Source organism: Cyprinus carpio, chromosome B20 (assembly GCF_018340385.1).
Source record: "Cyprinus carpio isolate SPL01 chromosome B20, ASM1834038v1, whole genome shotgun sequence".
NCBI classification, from domain to species: Eukaryota; Metazoa; Chordata; class Actinopteri; order Cypriniformes; family Cyprinidae; genus Cyprinus; species Cyprinus carpio.
This window is the reverse complement of record NC_056616.1, coordinates 21590308-21610323: the sequence shown is the minus strand read 5'-3', so window position 1 is coordinate 21610323 and position 20016 is coordinate 21590308. Positions and strand designations below refer to the sequence as shown.

The window sequence follows — 20016 nt, the reverse complement described above, 5'->3', positions numbered from 1 at the left end:
CTATTATCGTGACATTTTCTGGCAACGAGAAATGTTAAAATGTTAAAACTTTTTTTTTTTTTTACACAATGAAAAATGTTGAGAAAGGGTAACTGAGCAGTGACTTATTCAGCCCCATTTGTTTGGGTGATGCAGGAAGTATTCCTCCTGGACTTGTCTACTACAAGAGGAGCTGGACATCTAAAATGAGCCTAGTCTTAGTGCAGCTGATTGCTCCTTCAGGCTTGACACCTTTTTTGGCACTATAGTGGTTTTCTCGGAACTGTGGACAGGGAGTGATTAAAGATGTCCATATAGATAGGGGCCAGTCGTGCAGCATATGTTCTTGGTGTACATTAGCTTAAACCTCAGAATCTCTCTATTTACCCATCTCTCCTCAGCCGTAAACCAGCTCAGTATGGTTCACAAGAGTCTTCATGGTACAGAACAGTTTGTTTGGCATGTAGATCATGAAAGTGTTTGGTTTTCCAAGCGCGGCTGTACACATGACATTAAATTGTTTACTGAAACTATTCACGGTGCCTTTGGTTGGTTTTATCACGAGAGACGAGAAAAACCAGTGACACTAGAGGAATGCAGGGGAAAAGCCTATGATGACAGAATACATGCCCAACTGCACGAGGAACAGCCTTATTTGGAGGCAAATGATTATGCTTTGGAAACAGAGTCAAAGGTAACCCTAGAGCCAGAAACACTAAAAGCGGGAGGAAGAGATTTTTAGGGCACAGATTTTATGTGCTGTTATCTAAAGTGCTCTACTGCACAAAGACAAAACTACACATTTTGTTGAAATTCAAATTGGATGATACAAAAAAAAAAAAATGACTTCATACATTTGAAATAAATAAATAATTCACAATATGGCTGTTAACTGTATTTTTGATCAAATACATGCAGTCCTATGCACTTGAAACCCAATGCAAAGCAGGAATTAAACTAGGCAAAAAAATAATAATAACAATAAACTTTATCTGGAATAAAATACCTTTAATTTTCAGTTATTTTAACTTGATGTACTAAAATAACTAAAACTAAACCTTAAATAAAATTAAATAAAAACTAGTTCAACATTAAAAAAAAAAAAAAAAAAAAAACTAATAATAAAAATGACAGAAACACATCAAAATTACTAAAAATTATAGAAAAATAGAAACATTTTCAAAAATATTAATAAAAACTATAGTACTCAATGGTACTAAAATAACACTGCTGACAGACCAGGCTCCATAATACTTAAAACATGGCGATGATATAAATAAAATTATTAAAAATTAAGAATCCACACACCTATTTAGCAGGATTTTGAGTATTGCAAAATTGCTGAAAAACAAACGTTGCTTTGAGTTTTGATCATGCCACCAGATTAGTTGCTTTTGGATGTGTACATTTCTTAGTTTGTAATTAGAAAACAAAACAAGACACCATGTCACTTTTTGAAAGCAGAATTTATTCGATATGGTACCTCTGACATTTCTGGAGATGTGACAGCATCATTGTGTAAGTCTGCTTAGTAACATATGTTTGGCTGTACTATATTTATGCCTTTGGACTTAGCACTGAATGATGTAGTTTGTATTTAAAAGGCAGCACTAAACACAACAGCACACAAATTTACATGACTAATTCACTTTCTGTCCATATGTACAACAAATCCTCAAACACATTCACAGCACACATTCACACCAGAGACCAGTTAATATCCATTAATAACATCCAAACTTGAGACTCTTTAGTGTGAGTAAAATATTAGAAACCATTTTAGGGTACCTAATATTTAGGGCTTAAATTTTTCCGAATATATCGCATACTCAGCAAGAGCACGAATTCTGCTTACTCAGTTGCTGCAGTCATTTGCAATTGGTGGATAATTTTTTAATGTCAGTCTTAAATCATAGTGTTTTGACTATTTCAATATGCACCGTGCCTTTCTCTTATATCGGTCACATAAAAATAACTTGCACTTAATTATGTTATTTCATACCCTATGCATGGGTTGATTAAAGTGGCCAGTCACTATGGCAACTGGCCTACCGTGATTCACCAATACTTGGCTGTTTTACTAAACAACAGATAATTACTGGGCAAAAAGGTTATGTTTTTGGCTAATGGTCTCTGGGTATTTAAGACTAACAGAGATTAACAATAACAGGTGATGTATTCATGCAGAATACAATGTATGTTTTATAAAACCACGTAAATACACTTTCTGCTTTATAAGGCTTAATATGAGTAATAAAACACAGCACACTATAAAGAAATACTGGAGACACTGTAATGCACATGACATATAAATATTCAGTGTAATATGTATTCATAATGCTCTGTGGGAAGCAAAATAGGAGTAGTTCACCCAAAAATGAACAGGCATGAGGGTGAGTAAATAATGACAAGAGATTTTCATTTTTGGGTGAACTTTTCCTTTAAGATTCTTTCAGCTACTTCATTAGATACCTCAAAGCTTTTTAACAAATATAGTTATTTTACAAACTGCAAATGTCCATAGTGTATATTGGCCAGCTTAATACATTAAGACTACAGAGTAGAGTGTGATTAAGATCGGTTTTCCCTGACAGGTATAGGATGTGTTCGGCACATAGACGGTGCGCACGTTTGCACAATTTTTAGAGATATTCACAGAATGTTCATGCTCTTCTGCTGTACCTCAACAGTCAGGTGCCCTTAACGCAGTACCTGACAAGAATTTAGCAGGAGTTGGGCTGAGAATCTGCATGTGATCAACCCCTGGATCTCCCAGGCCTCGTGGGGGCCGTCTCAAAGCTCCCATACGTGTTGGCCAGACAGCACAGGAGAAAGGTGCACATTCAGGATTAGGTTTGGAGGACGGCAATCAGAGCTGCTGAGGAGTGGCCTGCTCCCTGTAGCCTAAAGGAAAAGAGCATCAGACTTCACAAGACAGCTATACTGTATGTATGCATTACAGGGGTCAGCAATATTTTCAAAAATGTTTTTCAAGGTCTCTAATGCTCACCAAGGCTGCATTTATTTGCTTAAAATACAGTAAAAACAGTAAAATAATTTCAAGAAAAATTCTTATTATTATTAATATTGAAAAAAGTTGTGCTGCTCAATATTTTTGTGCAAACCATAAAAAATAGAAAGTTAAAACCTTTGTTTTTGATTTATAAATCTTTTGAAACTTCATCCTTCAACTGCATCCTTGCTGAATAAAAGTATTTATTTGTTTCCAAATGACCAAACAACAGTTTCATACATAAAAAAAAAAAAAAAAAATAAACATCCAAACCATCCTCAGTAAACCTAAATCATAAAAAAAAAACAAAAAACAGCCCCTCGACAACAATATTGAATGCTACCACCTGATGCAAGTGGCACATGACACAGTTCAGTTTTCATATATATCGCCTAAAAAAGCTCACTGGGGTTTACATTTTACAGCACTGGTTCATATCTGTGCACTGAAATATCACAGGTTTTGGCTTTATCTTGCAGTATTTCTAATGAGATGTACAATGGGAATAGATTAATGACTCATGACCTTCTTAAAGCATTGTTATAATAGGATAAAACGCAGATGACTCAATGCATTAAAGCTTTCAAAAGATCAAGACCCAAGCTTCAACTATCAAGCCTATTCTTTTTAGCATGCGAGCCATTTAGTAATCTCTGCTGCACACTTTAAAGCATACAGTATATAGTAGTTAAAGAGATAGTTCACACAAAAATGAACAACTGTAGTTATTTGTTAATATTCATTGCATTCCAAACCCAAATGACTTTCCTTCTTAAAGAAAATCCTGGGCATAATCCTCCTAATAAAAATGTTTTTTTTTTTTTTTTTTTTTTTTTTTTTTTTTAAATCTCTCAGTAGATCCAGTTCAGAAAACTGGTCTCGTTCACAAATCGGACTGATTGAATTCTCCCTGACTCATTGATTTAGGCTATTGACAGCCTACAAATCTACTTTTAAATATTCTTATGGTGCATTTTGAAGCTTGACAGCCCTATTCCTTATTTAATTTAATTATATAAGCCTCATTCTTCATTTCTCATTATATCCTGTCACCACAACATTGTTCAAAAATTCACCTTTTGTGTTTCAAGAAAGAAAGAAAACCATGCAGGTCTGGATTATGATTTTTGAGGTGAACTATTACTTTAAACTGTCTTCCAAGGCGGCCGAGCCACAAAGGCAAGGCTGCTGAAAGATCTTGTCAAAGGGCTCAGTGTGCGACTGAAGGAGTTAGTGGTGCATCGTCACAGTCTCTGTATGAAGTCACACTGTTGCAAAGCTTCTTTTCTAATGAGCACTATGGTTCTACTGGCATTTAATGGACAAAAAGTGGATCAAACAGACTGAGATGAGACTGGCAGATGGCAGGTGGTGGGAGGCACATTATCCGAGATGGATCAGAATAAACAGAATGGGAGAAGCCGAGCTTGCAGCATGGGTAGTGATAATGGGCTGAGACGAGATGAGTGACCAAACTGTGAGGACAGCAGACCTGTATCAAATAATTGTGTTTGCATCTAGAACGGTTTTCATTAGTGTAATGTTTCATAAGGGTTACATACACACTGCAGATTTGACAATTATTTGACCATAAATATTTAAATGCAAGAATGAATCCCCTAAATTCATTCTATTAAAAAACTGGCATAGAGAGATTTGGGTGTCTCATGTCTATGAACATACAGTATACAATGTATGTAAATGTATGAACTTAATTATGCTAAGTTTAAGCCATATTTTAAGGCAATGTTTCATGCATTAGTGGAAAAGTCAATCTTATAATGCATTGCAACAAGCTCAACAAAATAAATTATTTTATACCGTTCAAATTAATTAAAACAAGCTAATGCAACATAACTCTTAGACATTTTGTCCCTTAACCTTAATTTCATTCAGTTTTATCTTTTCTGTGACCATAAGTTTTAAATTTAGATCCAGAACAAGAAGAAAGTCAGGATAACTAAATGAATTTTAGTTTGCCCAAAAAGAAATACTATAAAGGAATAAATTACATTTTAAAATGTATTAAAATATCATTATAATTCTTAAAATATAAATATAATTCTGCATTTTCTTTATAATAATATGTGACCTTAGACCACAAAATCAGCCATAAGGGTAAATGTTTTGGAACTGAGATTTATACATCATTATACATCTGAAAGCTGAATAAATAAGCTTTCCATTGTTGTATGGTTTGTTAGGATAGGACAATATTTGGCCGAGATACAATTATTTGAAAATCTGGAATTGGAGGGAACAAAAAATCTAAATATTGAGAAAATCGCCTTTAAAGTTGTCAAAATTAAGTTCTTAGCAATGCATATTACAAATCAAAAATTAAGTTTTGATATTTTTATGGTAGGAAATTTACAAAATATATTCATGGAACATGATCTTTACTTAATATCCTAATGATTTTTGGCATATAAGAAAAATCAATAATTTTGACCCATACAATGTTGGCTATTGCTACAAATATACCTGTGCTACTTAAGACTGGTTTTGTGGTCCAGGGTCACACATAATATTTTTATTAGGTTAAAAATGGGACTGTTGATGCGTCTCATGCCTGTGAAAGAAACTAATAATAAAATATTAATATTTTTATGTTATTTTCTATAGCATTTGCTGCCTCCAAAACACATTAAATTTAATATTAAAGCCCTTACACTCTTAGACAATATTGAGGTTGCAAAGGTCGGTTATAACAAAACACTTATTTTTTGCAGTGTAGATGCAGTATGTTTGTGCAAGGCCAATGCTTGCAGGCTATGTTTTATTATATTTGAGACAGGTCTGTGTATAATTAGTGAAAAGACATAAGTCAAATATTAGGTTCACCTACCTTCAGAAACTTTTGATCCAAAAGGTTGTAAAACAGCAAAATAAATAAATAAATAAATAATACATTAGAATTTGGAATCTTCAATGACAGTATGAACATTCCACAGTAAAAACATGTGACAAAGTTCTCTGATTTGCTTCGTCCGCCTACACAGAACAATTACTGCAGAGCTTTCAATCCACTCCTACCAGCAGACCGCTCTAATAGTCATTGTTCAAAGGATTCTGGCACCTTCTACAGCCCTGGAAGGCGGAGGTGATATTAGAAGAAGAGAGAAAAATGTCAGGTTGAACATGAACGGAGCTGACTATGGTCCACAGCAGGGTTACTGCTGAAATCCTGTCATCTTCTACACTTACTACGCATGTGAAAAGGATAGTTCACCCAAAAATGAAAATTCTGTCATCATTTACTCACACTCATGTTCTTCCAAACCTGTATGATGTTCTTTCTACTGCAGAACAATCACAAAAGAAGATATTCTGAAGGATGTTTCAGCAGTTTTTGCCTATATGATGAAAGTCCAAAACAACACTTGATTTATTATCCTTAATTGTATGGACAAAAACAACCCAAAAGATAGTTTTTTCTCTCTTTTTGCATTTGACAGAAGAAAGGAAGAAATTTATACGAGTTTTGGAATGAAATGAGGGTGAGTAAGTCATGACAGGATATAAATTTTTGGGTAGACTATCCCTTTAAATGTACAGTATGTAAATGTACTAGACCATATACAGTAAAAGTTTTCCTAGAGATCAATAAAAACAGATCTGTGAAATCATGATCATTGATCTCCTATTCCTAGAAGGAAAAACGTTGCATTAAGAACCGGGGGGGTGAAAACCTTTTGAATTTGAAGATCTGGGTAAATTTAACTTTTTTTGTCTTTTGAGAAACCAGTAAATATCTTCTGCAGCTTCTTAAGGGGAGTACTAAATGAAAAAATATGATATTTAGGCAAAATAAGAAAAATTTACACATCTTCATTCTTGTTCAAAAGTTCTTAATGCATGGTTTTTCCTTCTGGAGCATCAGTGAGCATTTGAACCTTCTGTAATGGTTGCATATGAGACCCTCAGTTGTCCTCAGTGTGAAAAGATGGATCTCAAAATCATACAGTAATTTTTGGAAAGGGTTCAAATATGCAGAAGATGCTGGAAAACCAAAGAATTTGTGGGGCCTGAAGGATGTTTCTCAAGAACAGCAGGCAGTTTCAGGATGAACAAGGGACAAAGGTTTCAGGGGACTACCGAAACAACCAAAAAAAATTAATAAATGAAAAAGGTGCTTGTAGTGGAATACTCACTTGCAAGAATGACCATGTCCATTCCCCAAAATATGCTCATGATCCAGCCCACCATGACAATGGCAGTGACGATCTGGATGAAGGCGGCTGCGATGTTCAGCCAGAAAACGCAGCACATGTGCCTGTCGGGAAGGTCTGTCCTCGCTCCGCACAGAACTGTGAAGGCTGAGATGAATGTACCTGAAAATACAGCGAGATGCCGTCAACATGGGACAATATGATCCTCTTCTGTGGTTAAAATAGTTAACACATACAATATGACCTCATCTTGATCTTGATCTCATCTTAAAACTGCACACTGTAATGATAATCATTCATCATGGTGTGAATAATACCGTACATTACAGTAAAGTCTGAGACATAATTATGGCATAAAATATTAACAGAGGAGCTTGAATATAAATTAACATGGTGATTTTAGTAGCAGTCAGTGTCAGACATGCCTGTAGCTTTTATTACATCTGCGGTCTTGGCCTTAAATTAATGTTTATACTGTGCTTAAATGATTATCATTGAATAATAAGTCATATGGATTACAAATTACAAATATGTTTTTTTTTTGCAAAGACAAATAAATAAACATTTGTTGCATGTTATTTAAGATGTGAAGATATTCTATTCATGTTCACTTTAAAGAGCAGTCTGCTTTTAAATCTGGGCACAAAGCAATTCCAAGGAGACATTTTCAGTATTTAAGTATGTGTTATGTTGTTCTGATCTTTCCACAGATCTGCAGGACTAGTCTGAAGAAGAGTCTCATTTGGGAACTCTTGGGAACTTTAACCAACATGGTACTATAACTCGCTAAGACATCTCTTGTCAGATACATTTTTTTCCTATCCCCCTCAATCCAGGGCAATTAGGTTATGAATAGCTTTCCATATTTGTAAGGCCGATAAGCATAATTCACACTGAAGGAGTCTGAGCAAGCAGGCAGCACTATGCTGCCAAGCACAACTTAGCATTTCATTAGTGTTATCACAATAATAGATTCCAATAGGGAGGACAGCGGCTGAACATTAGCATAGCCTACAAAACTGATGAGCCTCCTCATTATGAGAAATGTACTTTATTCACCACGGATACAGCCTGTTCTTTAGTTAACAGTATGGTCTGCCACTATAAAATACTTGGCTGTTATTGAGAAGGACTGGGATAGAACCTCTTAAGTTTATCATTTGGAAGGGGCTTTCCAAGTAGAGAAGGGAAAACATCACTTTTCACAGTTTTTTTATTCCCACGGCTGTTATACAAACAATACGCTTACTGTACTGCCCCCAAAAGCAGACAGCTTACAATATACACCAAGGAATTAAAGAACGAGTGTAGGAAGTGGAAAAAGACATCCTTCTCTCTTAGTTCCTAGACTTGAGGAGAAGATATGCATAAGCATTCTCATTCATCAAATAGAAATCTTTTTTTAGCGTAGTACAAAACTTTTGAATGGCAGTGTATACAGTATACATTGAAATTCAACTGAAATATGTGTTATATATTAAATATCATTTAAAACTGACAGACAGACAGATAGACAGATAGATAGATAGATAGACAGACAAATAGATAGATGCTCAACCCTGCCAGCCATCCATCACTATGCTTTCAGTCTGCATGGCTGAGTGAACACTGCTCAGGTCTAAGTGACAAACAGAGCCTTGGGTGTTTGTAGCACCCTAATTAAACTGAATGACGCGAGGACCCCTACACCACCATATTATTAAACACTCACACACACACACACACACACTCGGAGGTCAAATCAACTGTGTGATCTAGCATCAGGCTGTCAACAATGCTTCTGCCTGTCAAACTGCATTAAGCACGGTATACCAAGGCAAATGTCTGCTTGCATATGCCACACATATAATTTAGAGGCCACATCACACGTCATAACTATTCAACATGCACACATTCACACTAATTTTCTCTGTGAAGAAGGGATGCTTGAAGATAAGATACAGTAGGGTGGTGAGGGGTCCTAGTCCCTGCACATCAGGCTCACAATCACTATAATTTCCCTCAGCCCTTCCTCACATGCACCCCATTGCCAGTGTGGGAGGTTAATTATCCCGTTCAGTTCCTTTTCTTCTGAGAGAGACAAATGTTGCTAGGAGAGCATGTGTGGAGGTTCTCAGGTGCCAATGTCATTTTTTTTAGCGCTCTAGGATGTTTTAAACATACATACTGTAAGCATGCTTGGTATAAATAGTCTTGATGACCCTTGGAGCTGAAAGGAATGAAAATCAGTTATCTTCTCTCCCATTGTTCACCCTCTTCAGACTGGAAGCAAGTGGATGCACCATTCAGTTTCAGGAAGTCATTCAGAGACTCTTTACTTGTTGATTGCACATATTGATTGAGTTTCTTTAAGTCAGACAGCATGGTTTGGCAAACCACTGCATAAAACTGGAGAGACAAAGAATGACCTTAAGTCTAACAAAACAGAGATTTCAACACACTCTCCTCTTTTCAGATTTAAATAGAGCACAGTAGTAGTGTTAGAGGTTATAATGCTATTCAAAATCTCCATAGAGATATTGATTTTTAGCAATAAGGAATAAACATTTCATGGAAGACCTATGCCTTTAAAAATATAAATTCCAAAAAGGGGGTATTCACAACGATGCCATAAGAACCATTTTTTTATTTTTTAAATTATTTCAAGAACCATTTTCCACTATGAAGAACCTTTTGTGCAATAGAAAGTTTCCATGGATGGTAAAGGTTCTTCATGGAACCACTGATGCCAATAAACAAACTTTTTTTAAGGTGTGCGCTATGAGCTTCAAGCATGTTAAGCAATATGCTTCTGCTAAAGCTGGGTGATTTTAAATTAACTACAGAACAGCTGACATCACTTCACAAGCCAAATTTGCAGGACTGAATTTCTATTTTACAATATTAGTTTTTGATTTCTGAGTAAAATAATGTCTGTTACTATAGGACTAAATTCACAAAATTCTCCATTGATGTACACTACTTTTCAAAACTGTTAATGCTTATATTCAGCAAGGATCCATTAAATTGATGAAAAGTGACAGTAAAGACATTTTAAGGTTACTAAAGATTTCTATTTCAAACAAATGCTATTAAAATAACTTATTAATAATATATTAATTTATTAGCATATATTGATCAAAGAATCCTGAAAAAATCATCACCTTCTCCACAAAAATATTAAGCAGCACAACTGTTTTCAACAATGCTTATAATAACAGATGTTTCTTAAGCAGCAAATTAGTGTATTAGAATGATTTATGAAGGATCATGTGACACTGAAGACCTAATGTATAACTGAATAAATGACCTTAACATTTTTTAAACTCTATTAATATTTTACAATATTACTGTTTTACTGTATTTTGATTAAATAAGTCAGTGGCGTATGATTGTGTATATCCTCTTGAGGGAATCCATGGTTCGAAAATGTTAATGATAACTCATGGCAATGTGAGTTTTTGTAAGCTAGTGGAGCTATATGATTAAGTCATTTTTTAAGTCTTATTTTTTTTTTAAACGCATATGGAGAAAATTAAGCATTATACATACAACACCTCTCTAACATTTAACATTATGTACGCTGTGTTTGGTGCACAGGTGGCGAGTAAACTAGGCCCGAGAGCTTGATGTATAACAGAGTCATTTGAAAAGCGAGGTGAAGGATTAGCCTCAAGGTAGGCCTAGGAAACATGCACAGCAACCATTCCGGAAATTGAAAATTCCACAACAGCTCTGTGGCCTCTATTTATAACAGCTCAAGGATGAGATCCAAGACAGCTTGCGAGGAGACGCGACAAAGTCAGTCTGACGGCCTGCAGCCATCACAGTTTTCAGCCATTCTGTGAGAAGCTGATTACTCATCAGTCATTTACTGGCTGTTCAATCCCTCTCGAAGATAGAGTCATTTGGGTTAACACTCTCTTTTATGAGGCTCACAGCACCAGTACTGCTCATTTAATACAGACTTTAAGGGACAATTTCACTTGGAGTGACTGGGACTTGAGAAGATCGGAAATGAGAAAGCATGCTAGAACAATCTGTGATATGGAAACCCCATAAGGGGAACAACTTGAGTCATTTTCATTACCCCAAAAGTTAAACTTTGTGATGAACTTGTGCTTGCCAAATCTTACAATCAATTTTTTCAGTTCACTGGGTTTGCTGTTTATCGCTAATATAGTCTTGGTCGTTAATCACACTGCAAATCTTCTGTAATCTGAAGCAAGAGCATCAGCGTAATTATCGCGTGTCTCTACTGACTGCCACAGCGCAGCTGTATTAAAAATGAGACCAATAACAGTCTCTGAATGATGTTATCCCATTCATCTCATTTTTTGAGTGAAGAGACCGTCTGTATAAAATTAGAAGTTACAGCGCTCAGTGGTCTTCTATCTGCGGCAAAAATGTTGTGCTGAAAGCCATCTTTCTGCTCTCTAAGCTAACTATTGTCACAAAAAACATCAACTGTGCCCTCATTCTGGTAATCATGTATAATACTGTAACTGAACTGAATCTATGAGCTGCAATTTAATAAAATAAATCTGGCAAGGTTTTTTGAGTCTGGCTGTCTAGTTCAAATCTAACATTGTCCAAATATGCACATACTTCCCTACTATAATGCATGCAAACAGCAATATGTCAAATAAGCATTATATTTGCATATGAAGTATCATGGTGACAGAGAACTGAACTAAGAGCCAGGCTACCATTCAAAAGTTTGGAGTCTGTCACATTTTTTATGTATAAAAGAATATCTTATGGTTATCAAGAATACTTTACTTGTTTAGAAAAAAAAAAAAAAACAGTTATATGGTGAAGTATTATTACAATTTAAAAGTGTTTTCTATTTTAATTTATTTTAAAAATGTTATTTATCCAAGTGATGGTAAGTCATTATAAATTATAATAATTAATTATCATAATTAAATTATAAATGTTTTATTTATCAATTTAATACATACATGCTGAATAAAAGCATAAATCAAAAAAAACAAAAAACAAAAAAAAAAACCTTACTGACAACTTGAGTTGTTGTGTTTAAATTAAAGACCTGAAGTTATTTAATTTTCACAGCTGTTATGTCTGTTACAAAAAAAAAAAAAAAAAAGGTCAAAGTACAACTCTAAGCTAGTAGTATATTGGGGAATATTTTTATAGTTCACACCTGCATACCCATGTAACATACTTCATCAAAGGCTGAGAGGAAATTTTGTTCAATTTCATTCATACTTAAAAGCATTTGATTTCAGACTCATCTTAAATTTGCATTGCAAAGCTTTGAATATTAACACAATGAAAAGAGTAAAGTAAAACACCATATTAAAGCACCACTACACAGTTGACCTCTGCAGTCAGTTTATTTTTTTAGCTTGAATCCACAAGAGAGTTAAGGTTGCATAGAAGAGTCCTCTACCTGACAGTCACAGGCTCCTCTGCATGTCTGTTTTTCCTCTGTAATTCTGTTTGCTTTATGAAAAGCTTAAAAGAAGCTTTTAACATATTATTAAAGGTCTAAAAGAAGTAATGCAATCTAAAACGATAACCATACTTAATTTTTTTAAGTGCACTTTGAAGGACCCCCTTGGAATGAATTCATTTTCTGGCTTATCTACCTCTTTCAATCTTAGAGGAGCCAGGCAGGCAGGCTTCTGCTGGCATCTGCTGTCATGGAAACTAGAAGAGCACCAGGGCTAGAGCGATAGGCTCAGTTCAAAGAGTGTTGGGATAGCATCAGCATGAGCAACACAAATCTCTCAAATTGACCTGCTGAGAAAATAGTTTAAACCAGCCTAAGGTGGCCTGCACCTAAACTGGCCAACCAGCTAAACCAGTAGAAGACCAGGAAACCAACTTAAAATGGTTTACACTGTTTTGTCAGCAGAGTTATCACTGAAAAGACTTCTGTCATTTTCAAATCTCTGGTTAATGTGATTTACTGTACATTCCTGGTTGGGCAAAAATATCTTGTGAAAATGGGAAAATGAAAGCAAAAAAAAAAAAAAAAAAGGCATTAATTCTAGAATAAATTATTCAGGACATTTTAGCTGTGTTTCTGAAGTTAAATGCATCTGAAGTGGTCAACCTTTGTCTTTTCTTTGCACTTCAATTCAAACATTTTAAATGGTACTCAAATTTTAGGCTTAAAGTACAGTTCATTTCAAACAAGGGTTTTGTATGATTTTCACTATATATTTCCCTCTATTTTTGGAAAGCTTTTAGCACTTTATTGTCCTTCCTTTGGATGTATTAGATGACAGAAATCTACATGCTCACCACAAAATTTATTTTTCTTTTTTCCCATGCGAAAAGACTTCCCATTTAGATTAAGATCAGGTCAAGATTAGAAGTCAACAGTTTTCCACTTTTAGACCTTGAGAAACTACTTTCTTTGGATAAAATTCTATCCATATCTGATTACATCTAAACCAAATATATTTTAGAAAGGGCTACATATTTGGCCACACAAGCCTGAATTAAAACAAATGCCTGAACAAATGGGGCAAATAACCATGCAAGCCTAAAATTAAACAGCTGTGAATCCAACTGTCAAAATAATTTTGATGCCACAGATTTTTAGAATTGCTGAAAAAAGTGTTAAAAAATGTCAGTCAGGAGTCCAATGTCATAATTGAATTTTAAATCTGCAGTGTTGGATAGGAAAAATTGTTTAAAACCAGAGGGATTTACTAAATTGCAGCTCACAGTGATTCAGCACAGGTAATGCATTATGGAAAATTAAGTGTCTTTCCACCCTGGTCAACACAAGATCATTTATTAAATATGATAAAATATCTATCCATCCATCCATGCAAAATTCAAAGTTGGCCCTGACAAACTTTGCTGTTTTAGGTAAAATTTCTAGTTCTTTGAATTTATGCAAATTTTACTTGAAGCAACTTATTTAAAAGTATGCTTATTGCATTATCAGCATCAAAGAACTGTTTAATGCAACATCGATGCATAAGCAATAACCCAGATGCACAGCTGTTGTCATTGTTTGGACATGAAATCTATTAATAAGACCCTCAATTTGTGCACATGTAAATTAGCATGATTTGATGATTTGAATCATTCAACACATGCCCTGCAAAGTATCGGCAATTACAGGTGAGGAAAGCAGGTTGTCAAGCATGACTCACTAACTAGAGTGGTAATGGTCTCTGACAACCCGAGCGCAGACTGTGTGCTCAAAAGAGCCCCATTTGGCTCTTGGCATTTTCCCTTGTATCATCGTCCTCCAAACATGGGCTCTCTTGTCATAATATTCCGCTCTAGTTTATGTATGAGCAACTCTGCAGCAGACAGGAGCTCAGTAAACCATGCCCACATGCACAGATGATATGAGACAGGCACATTACTGCCTGTAGAATGCATGTTTGTTCTGTAAGTATTTATACAGCATATGCACTGATTCATACTGAACGCTGGCGTCCTCCAAAAGCACTCCATGTCCTCCAGACTCCAGAGGGACTTGCTGAAACTTGAGGAGGAAAGGCTATGCTGAAGTGGACTCCAAGATTAGATGACTTGAGGCACGGGTCCAATGGGGGTATCCTGATGGATGAAACCAATATTGACATAAACACCAGAGGGCCACAAGTGGTTGAGTGATGCGGTCACCGGGTTGATTACTGTATGTTCAATTTAACTCTGCAACTGGATCAGAGATGGATTCCAAGTTCTGCAAATGTCCTGGATGCATACGTCTGGGCAAAGAACAATCATGACCATTTAAAAGAAGAGCCACATATTTCCTACATGCCGCTTGATAAAAAGTAGGGCTGGCTTGACAATATCGATTACCAGTTTTTAAATGTATGTTAAAAAAACAATACAACGTACTGAAATGTATCATGTCTCATGTATTCACTCATTTTGTGTTTCAAATGCAAAAAGTTGTCAAAAAAAAAAACAGTTTGTAAACAATGTGTCACTTTACATTTACCTCAGAAAAGACACTCAATACACTAACCTGTTATTGGCATCTCATTTATTGCAAGTTTTAATAAATTTGTCATAGGACAACCACAGTTTAAATGTTTGGATTTTAACAACAAATTGAATTTAATCAAACTGATTTAAAAAATGCTTTATTTAAACTTTAAATATTTGTACACAACTCAATACATTGAATAAATATATCCAAACAAACTGAAATCTGAATCAAGTAGAGAAGCTTGTGAATTTAAATCTAATCAATTTGTAAAATCTGTGTCAGTTCCCGTTAACAAAAAGGGGTAATCCATATCTGTGGGGTTAAAAAGAAAAGATATCTGATGTACTGCATTATCCATAAAAGTCGAGGGAGGGAGCAACAAGGTATCAGCTCACCTATGAAGACAATTCACCTGGCACATACTGTATTAGCAGTATTCAGCACACTGCTTTTGTATTGAAAGACTCTGGTGCAAAATAACCAGGAGTATGATCCTTTTGTTACTACTACTAGCATTTTTCAAAGACTTCCCAGCCTTATTAGACATAAGGGAGATCAATATTCTTCTGCCCATATGTGTTTTTATACTTTTAAAATGGCAAGCTACAAAGTGATGCTTTAAATGTGTCTGTCTAATGCAGTGGTAATAGAAATCTTAAAGAGAAAAAAAACAACCCATCTGGTCTTTGAAGACTAACATCTTGGCACAATCTATTGGCAATTAAGAAAAGAGGCGTGTTGGATGAAAGAAGATGCTCGCAAAAGCTGATAACACACATGACCAGACACCAGAGATTAGCAATTACTTAGACCGAACTAACATGACTGAGAATTAAGTTGGAAATGACAATATCGAGATGGATGAACGGACCGAATCTTGACCTAAATGTCAGCGAGAAACACAATCTGATCCTGTTCATGTCCAGATACTCCCAAGTGTGTTTTGGTTCTTTATGGCTCAATAATGTTTTTCATGATCATAAAAAATAATCTGTATTAAAACACATGCCTGACTGTTACAAATATAATCTTTTAATACATATTGAAAAATTATTTCTAACAAAAATTACCATTAAGTAATAACGTATATCCTTATTTGGCTACAGTGTAAGCATATTAATCACTATTTTCACAAATATCATGCATTTTTAAATCAAAAGCCAAAATATAATATCATTTACTTTGGGTTTTTCCATATGGCATCTTGAACTAATCATGATATCATTTCCTGATTATGTTTTTTGTCACATGACAACAACATGGCTTTCTACCACTTTTATACAAACAAAACATATTTAATATATTTATTTTCAGAAGCATTAATAACACAAGGTTAGTCAACCTACTCAAGGGTCATCTTGTTGAGATTTTCAGCCTTTTGACGAGACTTTTATCATCATTGTACCACCCACACGTTTGACTTCACGCCCCACAAACACATAAAAATAGATTTTAATTCAGAAATTTAAAACATGCTAATTGTAGGTGGATCCATTTGTCTGTAGGAACGGCATTTTTCTGTTTTGCTGTGTAATAGACACGTACAAAAAAAAAAAAAAAAATTACCTCACGTCATTGACCCATATGCAAAAATATCACCAAAAACATAATAAAACGTATTAAGGAATGCATGAATAAATTAAATTAATGAAAACATACAATAAGCGTTAACCAAAGTATATAAACAATAATCACAAGCATGTAGTACAGATATATTTAAACTGTTTTATATTCAAAGCAAATTTAAATGACTTAAAGCACGCTCTGAAAGAACTTGTTGATGGAATGTCGTTTATTTCGGGTGTTAAGTACATTTCTCGCAGGTCAGGTGGTTGTGTGGTAACGAGCGAATCGCCTCGTCGTACTCACCCAGTCCGGGCACAAATGTGTTGAGAAACAGGCAGATGACAGCTACTGGGAAAGGCATATAGGGGATGGCAGCGCGTAAAGCTCCTTTCTTCTCCCTGACTTGAACAACAACTCCGCTGGTAGAAGAAGAAACTCCTTTTTCGTTCATTTCTGTGTCTTTCTGGTCCATTTCCCGATTTTTTAAACTACTTGCAAAGCTTGAAATCCTTGTTTTGGTTTGTACTGGACACTATCAGGCGCAGCTCCAGAGCTTTATGTTGAAATGAGTGCGCGCAGTGAACGGTAGGCGTCACTCGGTTACTACCGTGTCAGTGAGCGATAGTACAGTAGATCGTTACACAATGGATTTAAAGTCACAGTGGTGACTTTAAATTATCTAATCGACAGATTATAACTGGATTATCCCGATTGTTTGAAATATTAGGCTACTGATATCCAGTAAACTGATGCTCAGTGTCTCCAAACCATGTAAAACAGTAGTTAAAAGGATTTTCGTTCACACACACACACACACACACACACACACACACACACACACACACACACACACACACACACACAAAGAACATTCAGTCAACCCATTTGACTTTAAAGTTAAATTATAATTTCTTTATATCTTTAAATTTTTATGGATTTTACATTGCTTTACAGTACTGTAGACTACAACAATTAGTAAATATAGAATATAAATACCTTATATAAATAATCTCACTTTCATTAAGTGTTTTGGAGAACAGTGAGCTCAAGAAAGGCAAACATAGACACCTACTTCTGAAACTTTATCTGCTGGTTACTCTTGAACAGAAAAATTAGACAATTATTAGATAATTTAAAAATATTAATTGTGTTTAATTTTTGTCCTGTTGATTTTATTTTCCCTTTAGACCACTGTATCTCTGCTCCTCGGAAAATTCACCTGCTGTTTATCCAGAAGGATACTCTTTGGTGAGCCATGGCCTGTCACTGACAGTCTTTGAAAATGCTGATGTGTTGCACCTTGACTTAAAAGGCCCTCCAAAGCCAGAGCTGTCACAATGAACCAAGCTGCAAATCAAAACCATCTGGGTCTGTTGTGTCAACAGCTGTGGGTCTGCAGCCGAGGCACGTACTCAGAACACTTGCCATTTCCCAGCCTGCAGACCTGCAGTCTGCATAATTATTACAGTAGATTTTTCTTCTCGTGCCATTATTTGAGGATGCACATACTTAGCATGGAAAAAGTGAGAAAATGATCAAAACAATATGATTGATATAATAAGGATATTTTGATCAATTTAACCATCTAGTGCAGTGGTTAAAAAAAAAAAATGATGTTTTTATTTCAATGAAATGAATGCACTTTATGTTATAGATTGATTTTTTATTTTATTATATATTTTGTATTTTATTTTATTTTTTTACAATTTAAACATTATATGGTACTAAATTACAGTATATGTATGCACGCAGTACCACTTTTTGAGCACAGACTTATTTAACTGTCCTAAATCTTTAATGCTTTGAAGCACAGATTAGTTTAGTCTCTGTTAACGGAGACACTAGAAAATTGTTGAAGTGAAAAAAATTAAAAATAAATAGCCTTGTTGGCAGCGGACCATTGCACTATAGGTGTCCTGAGTTTGAATCCAAATTTAATATTTGCATTCAATGCTGTCATTTTTAGCATGAGGAGTGTGACTATACAGGTGCTGGTCATATAATTAGAATATCATCAAAAAGTTGATTTATTTCATGAATTCCATTCAAAAAGCGAAACTTGTACATTATATTCATTCATTACACACAGCTTGATATATTTCAAATGTTTATTTCTTTTAATTTTGATGATTATAACTGACAACTAAGGAAAATCCCAAATTCAGTATCTCAGAAAATTAGAATATTATTTAAGACCAATACAAAGAAAGGATTTTTAGAAATCTTGGCCAACTGAAAAGTATAAACATGAAAAGTATGAGCATGTGCAGCACTCAATACTTAGTTGGGGCTCTTTTTGCCTGAATTACTGCAGCAATGCGGCGTGGCATGGAGTCGATCAGTCTGTGGCACTGCTCAGGTTTTATGAGAGCCCAGGTTGCTCTGATAGTGGCCTCCAGCTCTTCTGCATTCTTGGGTCTGGCATATCGCATCTTCCTCTTCACAATACCCCAGATTTTCTATGGGGTTAAGGTCAGGCGAGCTTGCTGGCCAATTAAGAACAGGGATACCATGGTCCTTAAACCAGGTACTGGTAGCTTTGGCACTGCGTGCAGGTGCCAAGACCTGTTGGAAAATGAAATCTGCATCTCCATAAAGTTGGTCAGCAGCAGGAAGCATGAAGTGCTCTAAAACTTCCCGGTATACAGCTGCGTTGACCTTGGACCTCAGAAAACACAGTGGACCAACACCAGGAGATGACATGGCACCGCAAACCATCACTGATTGTGGAAACTTTACACTTGACCTCAAGCAATGTGGATTGTGTGCCTCTCCTCTCTTCCTCCAGACTCTGGGACCCTGATTTCCACAGGAAATGCAAAATTTACTTTCATCAGAGAACATAACTTTGGACCACTCAGCAGCAGTTCAGTCCTTTTTGAAGCGAGATGCTTCTGACGCTGTCTGTTGTTCAAGAGTGGCTTGACAAGGAATGCGACAGCTAAAACCCATGTCTTGCATGTCTGTGCGTAGTGGTTCTTGAAGCACTGACTCCAGCTGCAGTCCACTCTTTGTGAATCTCCCCCACATTTTTGAATGCGTGTTGTTTCACCATCCTCTCCAGGGTGCGGTTATCCCTATTGCTTGTACACTTTTTTGTACCACATCTTTTTCTTCCCTTCGCCTCTCTACGAATGTGCTTGGACACAGAGCTCTGAGCTCTAGACTGAGAGACCATTTTAAAGGCATTTATATATATATATATATATATATATATATAAATGATGAAAGAGCACCAGAGGGTTACATATAATTTTGTGCAGTATCAATATTACCATTGGTACACTCTTAAAAGAAAAGGTTCCAAAAAGAAACCTGCAGTGATTCCACAGAAGAATCATTTGGGTTCTACAAAGAACCATTCAGTG

The 20016-nt window shown here is 35.5% G+C and overlaps 1 protein-coding gene across 2 annotated transcripts; it reads right to left on the bottom strand.

Moving 5' to 3' along the window:
* Positions 1-1426: 1426 nt before the first annotated feature.
* LOC109053750 (protein stum homolog) lies at positions 1427-17257 on the bottom strand. 2 transcript variants are annotated; one of them, XM_019071070.2, is made up of 4 exons: positions 16952-17255; positions 7147-7326; positions 5841-5849; positions 1427-2883 (listed from the first exon to the last, which is right to left on the bottom strand). In XM_019071070.2, exons 1-4 carry the CDS (start codon positions 17118-17120, stop codon positions 2849-2851), a joined length of 393 nt encoding a protein of 130 aa, XP_018926615.1. In that variant the 5' UTR covers positions 17121-17255; the 3' UTR covers positions 1427-2848. The 2 variants fall into 2 exon arrangements, with proteins under 2 accessions (XP_018926615.1, XP_018926616.1); XM_019071071.2 differs by lacking the exon at positions 5841-5849 and having other exon boundaries at positions 16952-17257.
* Between the last annotated feature and the right edge of the window lie 2759 nt (positions 17258-20016).

Bases quoted from the DNA above. Each gene is read 5' to 3' on its own strand.
- LOC109053750 (XM_019071070.2), bottom strand. From the start codon at position 17,120: ATGGACCAGAAAGACACAGAAATGAACGAAAAAGGAGTTTCTTCTTCT. The intron at 7,327-16,951 runs GTGAGTACGACG...CTGTATTTTCAG, and splicing joins CACATTTGTGCCCGGACTGG to GTACATTCATCTCAGCCTTC.